The sequence below is a fragment of the Lactuca sativa genome, chromosome 7, assembly GCF_002870075.4.
Source record: "Lactuca sativa cultivar Salinas chromosome 7, Lsat_Salinas_v11, whole genome shotgun sequence".
Taxonomy (NCBI): domain Eukaryota; kingdom Viridiplantae; phylum Streptophyta; class Magnoliopsida; order Asterales; family Asteraceae; genus Lactuca; species Lactuca sativa.
In genome coordinates, this window is record NC_056629.2 from 24,058,563 (window position 1) to 24,070,080 (window position 11,518).

Below are 11,518 nucleotides of genomic sequence, written 5' to 3' on the forward strand. Positions count from 1 at the left end.
TATGATATATAATTAAAATTATACGACACTAAATATATAAATATTTATATATAAGTCATATATCATTGTTCCAAATACCAAATGCTAGTATATATGACAAAATTTGAACACTTATTATGTATAAATATTCAATTTTTTATATATCTCAAAAACATACGTTATACATGTGTCAATTTATAAACAAATGTTTAACAAATTATTAAATTTCAAATTTCCTAACATATGAGTTTAAATTTATATAATACACAAATATGTTTAAATTCATATAATACACAAATATGTAAACTACTGTAGATAACTAGTACTATAAATCAATACATACCCAAATTCAACTAAATACATACACATTAGTCAATTGTACAAATCAATGGACAAAGTTATAAACATAATACATAGGAAAAAACTTTTGCTTCAATTTACACCCAAAGAAAACACAAAATATATAAAAACAATCAAAAATCAAACCAATTATATAGAAAATACATCTCAATTGAAGCTGTCACAGGAACAGCCCCTAACACCCTTGTCTTCTACGTTTCCTGTTAATAAGCCTCCATATTTCCTTTCATCCTACATCGACAAGAATACTCTTGTTCTTGACTTCGGGTATACCAGCAAACAGGAATAACAACATCACGATTTTGTTTACTTTTCCTTCCCTGTCAAATGAAACAAACCCAAATTCCCTTCATTATCATTGATTTCCCAGCAAACCCAAACACCCCAATGATTTCTATCAAACAAACAAACAAAATCCCAAAAGTATTTTTTTACCGGTGGTCGATTCAGAACTGCCAAAACAATGGGAAAACATCGTGATTTTCGAGCAAACACCACCGAGATCCTCACCTGCGACGAATGGCTGCCGACCGGACTCCGATCAGACCCCCTTTCCCCTCGTTTTCTTCCTCTGCTTTTCCCATCGACCACAGAGATCAGATGGCCTCGTCTTCACTACTACCGCTTCTTGCAACGCCCGGACCTCACACCTCGCATCCGGAAGTGACGAGCAAAACTTCGCTGCTTCTTCACGCCCTCCGTCTCTTCAGTCTCGTCGACCCGGAGACTACTCCCTCTTCGCGAATCGACCGACGAAGCACCGCCTGCGAGCTTCATTCTCCTTCGGTCTTCTTTGTGGTCTGCGACGAGCAAGGACCGGATGCAGAGCCGCGACCTCGTGCTTTCCTTCTCGCCATTTTTGTTCATCTGCCTTCGTGTTCATTTTCCCTCACGTCGCCTTCATCCATTCGTATCCCCTTTTCTTTCATTGCCCGATCAAACGACGAACAGGGGGGATTAAAAAGCCCTAAGTCATTTTAATTAGAAAATGACCAAAATGCCCTCCTTATTAAACCATGTCTTCAAAATCCGTCCCAACCCCAAACAATGAACCCATTTGGTTAAAACAACCACTGAATTGGTAAATTTTTTTTTTACCAAAACAATCATATTCGTTAAATTAAACTACCAAACAGCTCCTATAGTTAAGCGAAATTAAAAAACAACCCATATAGTGTAAGTTTGTTACAAAACGGTCCCGAGAGAATTTTAAAGCTCAAGAATTATGTATTGTGTTTTCTCAAATCAAGCTTCTTAAAGTAAACCGAATTTAAACAAATATAACTCACGCTTCGAGGGTGAGTGCTTATGACCTCTTTTTAAAATTTTAATTATTTCCGCGGGGGGGGGGGGGGGGGGGGGGGATACATGTAACACATTTTTACAAAAAAGCTAGTATAAACTTTTCGTATACATATAATGGATTTTTTATCATGAAATAATTAGGCCACACGATAAATGTTACATTATACAAAAATATATGATTTTTATGTGACATTGTATATTATGACAAACACGTTATAACACATTGTACTATTTCAAGGATTCAAGCTATTACTATACATGTATATTTATATGTTTAAATGCATAAAGTTTATACATGTACACATGCTCATTATTTTGAAACATACATCTTTGTAAAAGCAAGTAGATTACACTTTTACATACATACCAAGCATACTCGGCTTTTATAAACTTAATACAATGAAACTCATTATGCCAAGTGACTTAATAACAATTAAGTTAGGATTGAGAGTTATTCACAGACATTTTAGTTAAGGACTTTTTAGTGAGACGTTATTCATTAGCTGAGTCTAAACACTTAGCATACCCACAATACTGTAACCATTCATCTTTGGAGCGAGATACATATGTATAGATCTATACGGGGTTGACATCCCCACCAGCGATTGCTAGCCACAACCTCGACCGATCAATCGAAGCGGGTGATAAGTGTCTATGATCGTTACTTTAACATCCAATGAAGCGTTGTAGTGGGTACACTCAGTCACATAGCTCCGTTTTAGGACTCACTATAGACATTAACTAGAATCTCTCTCTCTCTCACACACACACACACACTACCAAACATGGGCTTGGGTGCTTTCAAACTATTTTAAGTATGGAATTACTTATGTAACATAACATTTTGGTTTTAAAGGATATTAAAAGATTCTTTACAAATACGGTTAAAAATATGGATTTAATTATACAAAAATACATTTTGGCTTTTATAGACTCATTGCAAACATTGTTTTAACAATTTATACATACAAAGAAAATACTTTGTAGAGTTATGAAAAGTATAACTACTGTTAGCAAAAACTAGTAACACTCACCAACCTTTTGTTGACCCTCAAAACTATATGTATTCTCAGGAAATCACTAAACAAACATTCAAGACGGATTGTATTACAGGTGACCTAGTTTACTTGTTGTTGTATTATATGCTTATCTGTTAAAGCAATTCATGTATTGTTGTCATTTGTAAAAATGTTGTATTCAAATATCAAGATGGAACATGAATGTTATATTGTTTATTGTTGTACTTGTACTATAATCCCCACCAACGATAATATACAAGAGTTATATGTACTCTAACCCGCGATGAGAACACTTAATAAAACTCTAACATGCCTCCAACTAAAACTACCAACTCAACCCTTTAGGTCCAACACCTCAATTAAGGTTAGTACCGTACATAAGCCATATCATAAATAAACTTGGAACATACGCATATGTTATTTATGGTTGGGCCGATGAACAACCAACCTCGAGCAAGGAGTTTGACAGACTATAATGGTAGAAAGTTTTAGAGATTAAAGGATGTTCTCAAGATTCTCTGCAGAAACTTAGTACCTTAGAAACCCTATATCAACCCCAAAACAACATATACACTTTAAAAATACTTAAAAATCTGGGATAACATTCATATTTTTTGTAGTTCGCATAACCCCGAAGAAGAACAAAGAACCACTAGCTCCGCTACCATTGTAGCAGTGAAACCCATAGTTCCCAATCGATCATTCAGTAGTCTCCAAACATCTCTCTCTATCATATGAAATCGGTAGAATTTCAATTCTCTCTCTATAATTTGGAACCTAACCATAAAAGGATCGGAGGTGACTGCTTACACTGTCCGATTTAACGACCTCACAAACCTTTGCCCGGAAATGATGAACCCGTAATAGAAATAGACGGAAATTTAATACCTATGACCATTGGAAGTTTTGATGTGATCATCAAAATGGATTGGTTATCACTTCATCGAGCAGATATTTTATGCTACGAAAATTCCGTTCAAATACCTTTAACCAACAACAAAACTCATGTGATTTACAGACGACATAAGTGTGGGAAGAACCTAAGAACCATCTCCTGGATGAAGGCAAAGAGGTGGTTGCAGAAGATATGCTTCACTTTCTTGGCTCACGTGGTGGATATGCAAGACAAGCTTATGGAAATCAAAGACATACTACAAATGTGAGATTACTCGGACATATTTCTAGAAGATCTACCTGGAGTACCTCCAATCAGACAAGTTGAATTTCGAATCGAATTAATCCCATATGCAGCACCAGTGGCTGGATCTCCTTATCGTCTGGCTCCATCGGAAATACAAGAACTATCTAGTCAACTTTAAGAACTTCTTAACATAGTCCTTATCCGACCAAGCTTCTATCTATGGGGAACTTTGGAATTGTTTGTCAAAAAGAAGGATGGATCATTCAGGATGTGCATCGACTAATGAGAGTTGAACAAATTCGCCATCAAAAACCAATATTCACTCCCGAGGATCGATGGCCTGTTCGACCAACTAGAAGGATCCCGTTACTACTCAAAGATCGATCAATGATCCGGCGATCAACAACTCAGAATCCAAGAAGCAGACCTTTCAAAGACAACATTTAGGACTCGATACAATCACTACTAGTTCCTAGTTATGCCATTCAGACTAACCAAAGACGCCAACCGAAGTAAGCAAATTCCTTGGGCTTGCAGACTATTAGCAAAAATTCATCAAGAACTTCTCCCAAATAGCCAATCCTCTCACCGCTCTTACCTAGAAAGACAATGATTTCGATCGGGGAGACAACAAGAGTCTGCCTTCGAGAAATTGAAACAAGAGTTGTGCAGTGCACCAATTTTGGCTCTTCTAAAGGGAACATGTGTGACATCCCCAATTTCACGGCCAGAAAAGACCGATTTGTTTATGCTTTGTTTTCAAAATCAGAGTGATCGTTTAAAGAAAACGGTTGCGGAATTTGTTCCCAAAATAAAATATGATAACCATTTTATCAAAACATTTCTCAAAAAGAATGTATTTTTATTAAATAATAAAACCTCGGGATGTCATGTTCGTTACAGACCAAAAGCATAAACAACATAATATAGACCTTACAATAGTTATTCAACTACTGATCTATAATCCAAAATCTCTCGTCAAGTCCGCCGACTTATACTCTTGTGTCATTACCTGTAATGAAAAGAAAACTGAGTGGGTCAGGCTTGGGAGCCTGGTGAGCATATAGGGTTTTCATCCCACAATGTTACATCATATATTTATAAATATAGAACATTCAAACCTGCACAATTTCACCACATAAAGACAACTCTTAACCCACCCCATTGATCCTCACAATGACACGATCTAAACTCTCACATCTAATATTTTTCCTCTTTACCTGATCCCTACTCATGGATCTAAAACTACCCGATCCATACCCACGGATCTAAAACTACCTGATCCATACTCACGGATCTAAAACTACCTCCTGATCTGATCCATACTCCCGGATCAATAATTGTACCCAATCCATACTCCCGGAATAGGGACAATTAACTATACCTTAATCCTGATCTGATCCATACTCCCGGATCTATAACTGTGCCCAATCCATACTCCCGGACTAGGGACAATTATCTTAATCTTAATCCATATCTGATCCATACTCCCGGATCTATAACTGTGCCCAATCCATACTCCCGGACTAGGGACAATTATCTTAATCTTAATCCATATCTGATCCATACTCCCGGATCTATAACTGTGCCCAATCCATACTCCCGGACTAGGGACAATTAACTTAGTCTTAATCCATACTCCCGGACTAATAGCAAGTTTATCTCTTTACCTGATCCATACTCACGGATCTAAAACTAACCTCTAAATCTGATCCCTACTCACGGATCTAAACTGACCTCTTGATTTGATCCCTACTCACGGATCTAAACTAACCTCTTGATCTAATCCATACTCGCTGATTAACTAGATCAACAACAACAACATCGGGGCCTCTCATCTGTTTATCACACATCAACTGTCTCCCCATGTTCTACCCAACATATTAGTAGATAAAAATATATATTTTTATCCATAGTTTGAACCCTGTATAACATTCTCGTTCAATACCTATTCCACATAACAGATGAGGCACACCCACATAACACGTATTTCATAGAGAATAAATCAGATCTATGAGATAGAAGAAAGTGAATATACATTCACACACATAACAACAAAACTATACACATAACACGTATTTCGTATAAAATACTTCATATTGATGTGTTAGAAGAAAGCAACTACACACCCACACAATATAAACAACAATATACTTAATACACTCAAACCATACTTGTATTATTATCGTGTTTATGAAAGGTAGTATACACTCACTTGATCAGAAGATGATCGGACAGCACTACGACTTGCAGAAGTAGTATTCCTCAGCAGATCTGGAAGATCTCTTCAAAAATCGAACTTCTCGCGGGCAGAGCTTCGGCTCGGGAACCGCACTTCTCGGGATCTTCGGGATCTCGGGACTCGCCTCGGGGCTAGAGAATAATACCGGGGCTTCGGGGTATTTCTGGCACGCAAACCGATGCAAAATGGGAGAAAGAAGAGGAGAAATTGGCAAAACTATCGGCTGCCTTCGGATTCCTTTTATAGAGGCTGAGCCTCGCACGTACGCGGGGCGTACGCCAGTACGCAGGGCGTACTGGTCCGAAAAACGTCACTGCGTTCGTCATCCGAAGCCACTTGCTGCGATGTCGACACTTTCGGAGTACGCGGTGCGTACTCGAGTATGCGGGGCGTACTCGAGTACGCGGCGCGTACCTCGGATCAGACCGGTGACTCCTTCGGATAATGCTTCCGAATTAAAGATTAAAAATAAATACAAATTATTTAATAATCTTCGGAAATTCATATCTTCTTCATACGAACTCCGTTTTCGACGTTCTTTATATCCACGCGAAGGTGAGACTACGTTCTACAACTTTCGTTTAGACTCCGTCGGCTAATTTTGACTTTATTTTTATTAATTATTTTTAATAGGCCGCGACATAAACTTTCGTTATAAATTCATAACTTCTTCGTTTGACGTCCGTTCTCGCCTAACTTTTTATCGCTTCGATACCAACAATGAGATCTTCGATTCTCATTTAGATTGCTTCGGCTAAATACCGCTCTAACGTAAATTCACTTTTTACGTTGCATTGCGTCGTGCCGGTTCTGTCGCGAAACTTCGACGGGCCATAACTTCTTCGTTATAACTCGGATTTTGGCGTTCTTTATATGCACGGAAACCTTGTGACATATACTACAACTTGGTTAAGATTAATCCTTCTAGATAACCTTCCATCAAAAAGTCATTTTTGATGCTTATTGTTTCTAAATTGACTAGCCCTGATCTACGGGCGTTACAACATGAGACATTGTAGTATTCAGCAACGCCTCACAACAAGGGTTAGGATGCATATTGATGCAAAGGAATAAAATCATTGATCACGCTTCTAGACAACTTAATCCAAACAAGGCCTACTACATTACTAATGAATTAGATTTGGGAGCTGTAGTGATTTCCTTATAGATTTAGAGGCACTGCCTCTACGGGTCGAAGTGTGTCGTGTTCACCGATCACAAAAGCCTTCAACACATCTTCAACCAGAAGGAGCTCAACATGAGACAACGAATGTGTGTCGAATTTCTAAATGATTACGAATGTGAAATTCATTATCATACTCGTAAACAAAAATGTTGTAGTAGACGCTTTAACCTAGAAAGAAGAAGCAAAGCCACTTCATGAGAAAGCCTTAACCTTAACCATCCACTCCAATCTCACCAACCAAATTCGAGATGCTCAGCTGGAAGCACTCAAACCCGAGAATTTCATGGAAGAAAACATGTGAGGCATGGGTAAACATTTTGACCTCATGGAATACGGAACACGATATCTCATGAGTCGAATTTGGACACCAAAGTTTGGTGAAGTCATGAGTCTAGTCTTAAATGAAGCTCATGAATCGAGACATTATGTACATCTCAGATCAGATAAGATGTATCTCTACCTCAAGAAGCTTTATTGGTGGACCAACATGAAGGCAGAGATTTCCATCCATGTCAGTAAATGCTAGACTTGCTCCCGAGTCAAAACAGATTACCAAAAATCCATTTGTTCTACCAAAACAATCTCCAATCCTAGAACGGAAGTTGGAATAAATAACCCTGGACTTCATAACAAAGTTGTCAAGAACTTTAAACGGATACGACACTATTTAGGTAGTTTTCAACTTTTTGACCAATTCCCCCTATTTCGTAGCCCTAAAAAAGAAACAAACAAGACGGAAAAAAGTCACCAGAGTTATCTCAAAGAGGTAATCATACTAAATTATCTGTTAAAATTTACTATCTCAGACCGAGATAATAAATTTACTTTCATATTCTGGGAATCATTGCAAAGGTTCCTAGGAACCAAACTCGGCGTAAGTATTACATATCATCCTCAAACGGATTATCAGAGTGAAAGAATGATGCAAACTCTACAAGTTATGCTTCGTGCTTGAGTGATGGAATTTGGTAATGCACGAGATACTCACTTACCACTAGTCGAGTTTTCATTTAACAATAACTATCACACTAACATAAAGACCACTCCATTTGAGACCTTGTACTGGTGCAGATGTTGTTCTCCGATATGCTGGGTAGAAATTAGAGATACTCAATGAGCTATAAAACGTGTTAGGATACTCTACACAGTACAAACTGGTCCAGAGATCATTCATGAAACAATAGGAGAAGATTGTTCAAATAAAGGAATGACTAAGGACCGCAAGCAGTCATTAGAAAAGCTATGCCGACACAAGACGCAAAACCATAGAATTCAAAGTAGGAGATCGTGTCCTACTAAAAGTCGCACCATGAAAACGTGTCATTCGATTTGGAAAACGTGCCAAACTAAACCCCCGTTACATTGTACCTATTCAAATCCTGTCAAGAGTTGGTCCAGTGACTTACAAACTCAATTTACCTAAAAAACTTAATAAAGTTCATGATACCTTCAACATATTAAATCTTAAAAAGTATCTCTCTAATGAGAACCTTGTCATTACTCTCGATGAGATCCAGGTCAACAATAAGCTTCACTTCGTGAAGGAACCGATGGAGATCTTGGATCGAAAATCAAAAGCCTCAAAGAAAGCCACATACCTATAATAAATGCTCGATGGAACTCTCGTAGAGATCCGAAGTTTACTTGGGAATGTAAGAATCGGATGAAACAAAAACATCCACAACTTTTTAGCAGTGTTCCCTCCACTAGTAGAACAAAATGATTGTGGAACAAAATAATCAAGACTTAAATAATTTCGGGACGAAATTCCCTTAACGGTCGGGTTCATAGTAAATCGCTTTGTAATTTGACTCATTGAGCACTTGTGAGCAAAGAAAACATTCTAGTCTTAAAGTATACGTTTCCCTATTTCCAAAAATATAAAGAACGTCCCGAACGGTGTTTGTATACAAAAGATACGACCGTTTTAAGAATCCAAAACCAATATAATACTGATTCTTTTAAAATAGCTAAAAATTGTTTCCATCCGTTGAGGGACTTGCACACCTCAAATAGGAATTCCGAAAGCATTTTTGGACTCAGACTATAGCTTAATATTTAATTTCATATTTGAAATATTTTTAGTAAAATATTTATAAAGTGGAAAAATCAGATGTTTTCAGATTTAGTAATCGCGAAACCTTAAACTATTGATTTCGATATGATTTCAATTATTGGCAATATATTCTGGAAATAATATATTATTATCCAATCCAGATATTACAAGTCTTAACGCAGAGATAACCCAAATTTTGTAAAATCATGTACATCTATATATACATATATATGTTAGGAACGTATTTATCAAAAATCTATTATGTATTTGCTATAATTTTTATAAAACCATATTGCATATGACAAATAGTCAATCATGTATTCACAATGCATATATGATATATAATTAAAATTATATAACGACACTAAATATATAAATGTTTATATATAAGTCATATGATTTTTCCAAATACCAAATGCTAGTATATATGAAAAAATTTGAACACTTATTATGTACAAATATTCAATTTTTTATATATCTCATAAACATACGTTATATATGTGTCAATTTTTATACAAATGTTTAACAAATTAATGAATTTCAAATTTCCTACCATATGAGTTTAAATTTATATAATACACAAATATGTAAACTACTACAATTAACTAGTACAATAAATCAATACATATCCAAATTCAACTAAATACATACTACTACAGTTAACTAGTACAATAAATCAATACATATCTAGTACAATAAATCAATACATATCCAAATTCAACTAAATACATACGCATGGAGTAAATTGTACAAATCAATACACAAAGCTATAAACATAAAACACAAAATATATAAAAACAATCAAACCAATTATATAAGCACAAAGTTATAAACTAAATACATACGCATAGGAAAAAACTTTTGCTTCAATTTACACCCAAAGAAAACACAAAATATATAAAAACAATCAAAAATCAAACCTATTATATAAAAATTACAGCCAAAAACCATAAAAATCAAACCAATTATATAAAAATTACAGCCAAAAACCATAAGTTGCTTCAATTTACACCCAAAGAAAAAACAAAATATATAAAAACAATCAAAAATCAAACCAATTATATAAAAAATTACAGCCAAAAACCATAAAAATCAAACCAATTATATAAAAATTACAGCCAAAACCCAAAAGTTTACATCCAAATAACAAAGCATCCAATTCTACACACAATGGAAAATACTACACTCAAACTCAAAAGAAAACGTGTTTCCTTTTCTCAATTGAAGCTGTCACAGGAACAGCCCCTAACACCCTTCTCTTCTACGTTTCCTGTTAATAAACCTCCATATTTCCTTTCATCCTACATCGACAAGAATACTCTTATTCTTGACTTCGGGTATACCAGCAAACAGGAATAACAACAACACGATTTTGTTTACTTTTCCTTCCCTGTCAAATGAAACAAACCCAAATTCCCTTCATTATCATTGATTTCCCAGCAAACCCAAACACCCCAATGATTTCTATCAAACAAACAAACAAAATCCCAAAAGTATTTTTTTACCGGTGGTTGATTCAGAACTGCCAAAAAAAAGGGGAAACATCGTGATTTTCGAGCAAACACCACCGAGATCCTCACCTGCGACGAATGGCTGCCGACCGGACTCCCATCGGACCCCCTTTCCCCTCGTTTTCTTCCTCTGCTGTTCGCATCGACCACAGAGATCAGATGGCCTCGTCTTCGCTACTACCGCTTCTTGCAACGCCCGGACCTTACACCTCGCATCCGGAAGTGACGAGCAAAACTTCGCTGCTTCTTCACGCCCTCCCTCTTCAGTCTCGTCGACCCGGAGACTACTCCCTCTTCGCGAATCGACCGACGAAGCGCCGCCTGCGAGCTTCATTCTCCTTCGGTCTTTCTTTGTGGTCTGCGACGAGCAAGGACCGGATGCAGAGCCGCGACCTCGTGCTTTCCTTCTCGTCATTTTTGTGCATCTGCCTTCGTGTTCCTTTTCTTTCATTGCCCGATCAAACGAAGAGCACGGGGGATTAAAAAGTCTTAAGTCATTTTAATTAGAAAATGACCAAAATGCCCTCCCTATTAAACCATGTATTCAAAATCCCTCCCAACCCCAAACAATGAACCCATTTGTTTAAAACAACCCCTCATTTGGTAATTTTTGTTACCAAAACAATCCTATTCGTTAAATTAAACTACCAAACAACTCCTATAGTTTAGCGAAATTACAAAACAACCCATATAGTGTAAGTTTGTTACAAAACGGTCCC

The 11,518-nt window shown here is 36.7% G+C and overlaps 1 protein-coding gene and 1 long non-coding RNA gene across 3 annotated transcripts; both read right to left on the reverse strand.

The window, feature by feature from the left end:
* Positions 1 to 211: 211 nt before the first annotated feature.
* Positions 212 to 1,298, reverse strand: LOC122195096 (uncharacterized). Its single transcript, XR_006185060.2, has 2 exons — positions 775 to 1,298; positions 212 to 659 (listed from the first exon to the last, which is right to left on the reverse strand). It is a non-coding gene; the product is annotated as an uncharacterized LOC122195096 (long non-coding RNA).
* An 8,688-nt stretch (positions 1,299 to 9,986) lies between these two features.
* LOC122195095 (uncharacterized) lies at positions 9,987 to 11,233 on the reverse strand. Of its 2 annotated transcripts, none has more exons than XM_042896600.2 (2): positions 10,794 to 11,233; positions 9,987 to 10,678 (listed from the first exon to the last, which is right to left on the reverse strand). In XM_042896600.2, exons 1-2 carry the CDS (start codon positions 11,212 to 11,214, stop codon positions 10,665 to 10,667), a joined length of 435 nt encoding a protein of 144 aa, XP_042752534.1. In that variant the 5' UTR covers positions 11,215 to 11,233; the 3' UTR covers positions 9,987 to 10,664. The 2 variants fall into 2 exon arrangements, with proteins under 2 accessions (XP_042752534.1, XP_042752535.1); XM_042896601.2 differs by having other exon boundaries at positions 9,988 to 10,678; positions 10,869 to 11,233.
* Between the last annotated feature and the right edge of the window lie 285 nt (positions 11,234 to 11,518).

What these genes read in the sequence shown, in the direction of transcription:
- LOC122195095 (XM_042896600.2), bottom strand. Translation starts at nt 11,214, where the DNA reads ATGACGAGAAGGAAAGCACGAGGTCGCGGCTCTGCATCCGGTCCTTGC.